Genomic DNA, 2,011 nt, shown 5'->3' on the forward strand with positions numbered 1-2,011 from the left:
GGGATGTGGGGACGCGGGGATGGGACGTGGGGATGTCGTGGAGAGGGGTTTGGGGGAGCGGGATGGGATGAGGAGGTGTATGGGAGGGAAGGTGGGGGTGGGATGGAGCGCGGTGCGGGGACGTGGGGACAGATAGAGGGGTGTGGGGACGCGGAATGGGATAGAGGTGGGGATAGGGATGGGCAGATAGGGGTATGAGGGCCTGGGGATGGGATGGAGCCGGGTATGGGGGTGTGGGCAGGGGTGGAGCGGGATATAGGAGTGTGGGGCAGGATGAAGTGGGTAAGTGGGAATGGGACAGAATAGGGTAAGGGAACGGAGGGACTGCATGGGGTGAAGTGTGGGGACGGGAGGGTGGGATGCAGCGAGGTATGGGGATATGAGGATGGAACGGAGAGGGATACGGAGACATGGGGACAGCGTGGAGTGGGATGTGGGGACGTGAAGGGGGGCACAGTGACATGGAGACAGCGTGGAGTCCGGTGCAGGGATGTGGGGACGGGACGGAGCGAGGCACGGGGTGCAGTGACACACACAGGGTCCCCACCCGGGGCTGCGGACGTGGGCTGCTGCTGGTGGCACCGAGGTGACAAGGGTGGTCCTCAGTGGCGGGGGGCGAGGACTGCCTGTGGTACGTGGACAAGAACGGCTCGTGGCATCCCGGCTTCGACTGCGAGGCTCTGTCGTTCTGCTGCGGCTCCTGTCACCAGCGGTACTGCTGCTATGACCCCCTGCGCCTCCTGACCGAGCGCCAGCAGCGCCACTGCCTCGCCTTCAGGTGCTGGGGCTGCACGCTGCCGGTGCTGGGAGTCACTGCTGGGTGCTGGGCATCACTGCTAGGTGCTGGGAGTCACTGCTGGGTGCTGGGAGTCACTGCTGGGTGCTGGGAGTCACTACTGGGTGATGGGCATCACTGCTGGGTGCTGGGTGTCACTGCTGGGTGCTGGGCATCATTGCTGGGTGATGGGCATTACTGCTGGGTGATGGGCATCACTGCTGGGTGCTGGGAGTCACTGCTGGGTGATGGGCATCACTGCTGGGTGCTGGGAGTCACTACTGGGTGATGGGCATCACTGCTAGGTGCTGGGAGTCACTGCTGGGTGCTGGGCATCACCGATGGGCACTGGGATCTGGGTGCTGGGCATCAATCACTGCTGGGCACTGGGATCCGGGTGCTGTGAACGGGCGCTGGGTGCTGGCTCTGGGTGCTGAGCAGCACTGCTGGGTGCCTGCTTTTGGGCTCTGGGATCAGAGCGCTGTCCCTCAGCCCTAAGACCATCGCGGGCATCGCCTCGGCCGTGGTGCTGTTCATCGCCATCGTCACCACCATCGTCTGCTGCTTCATGTGCTCCTGCTGTTATCTGTACCAGCGGCGGCAGCACCTCCGCACCCCCCTGCAAGGTGGGAGCTGGGGAGGGGGGTGAGAGATTTGGGCGTAGGGTGGGGATTGGGGGTGCAAGGGGAGATTTGGGATACAGAAGGAAGGATTTGGGGTGCAAAGGGTGGGGGGTGGAGTACAGAAGGAGGGCTTCGGGGTGCTGGGTGGGGGATTTAGGGTGCAAGGGAGGACTTGGGATGCATGATGGGGGATTTGGGATGCAGGGTGGGGGACTCGGGGTTGGCACAGGGCAGCAGTGGGTGGCAGCACCCAGCCCTCTCTCCTGCAGGCCCTGAGATCCCGCTGGCCAGCTATCCTGCACCCCCACCCGCTCCCTTCCCTGTGGACCCCAAAGCCGGCCCCGTGCCCCCCCAGCCCGGCTTCACCCCCATGGCCATGTACCCACCCACCGGCCCCGCCGCCCAGTACCCGCTGTACCCCTCAGGACCCCCAGTCTACAACCCCACAGGTGAGCACTGGGTCCCCCCTAAAAGCACCACAGCCTTCTGGGGGGGGCCCACACCGACTCCCCCCTTCTCTCTCCGCAGCACCACCACCCTACGTCCCCGCACAACCCAGCTATCCCGGTGCCTGAGCCCCCCTGGCGACCCCTCTCTCAATGGGGACACCCGT

At 65.1% G+C, this 2,011-nt stretch overlaps 1 protein-coding gene across 1 annotated transcript; it reads left to right on the top strand.

Moving 5' to 3' along the window:
• Nucleotides 1-594: 594 nt before the first annotated feature.
• On the top strand, nt 595-2,011 carry SHISA4 (shisa family member 4; the record flags this gene model as incomplete). Its single annotated transcript, XM_010728185.1, has 4 exons — nt 595-778; nt 1,268-1,401; nt 1,668-1,847; nt 1,927-2,011. Coding segments are annotated over 4 exons (545 nt in total), but the record flags the coding sequence as incomplete, so codon positions are not given.

Source organism: Meleagris gallopavo, unplaced genomic scaffold (genome assembly GCF_000146605.3).
Source record: "Meleagris gallopavo isolate NT-WF06-2002-E0010 breed Aviagen turkey brand Nicholas breeding stock unplaced genomic scaffold, Turkey_5.1 ChrUn_random_7180001955504, whole genome shotgun sequence".
Lineage (NCBI taxonomy): Eukaryota > Metazoa > Chordata > Aves > Galliformes > Phasianidae > Meleagris > Meleagris gallopavo.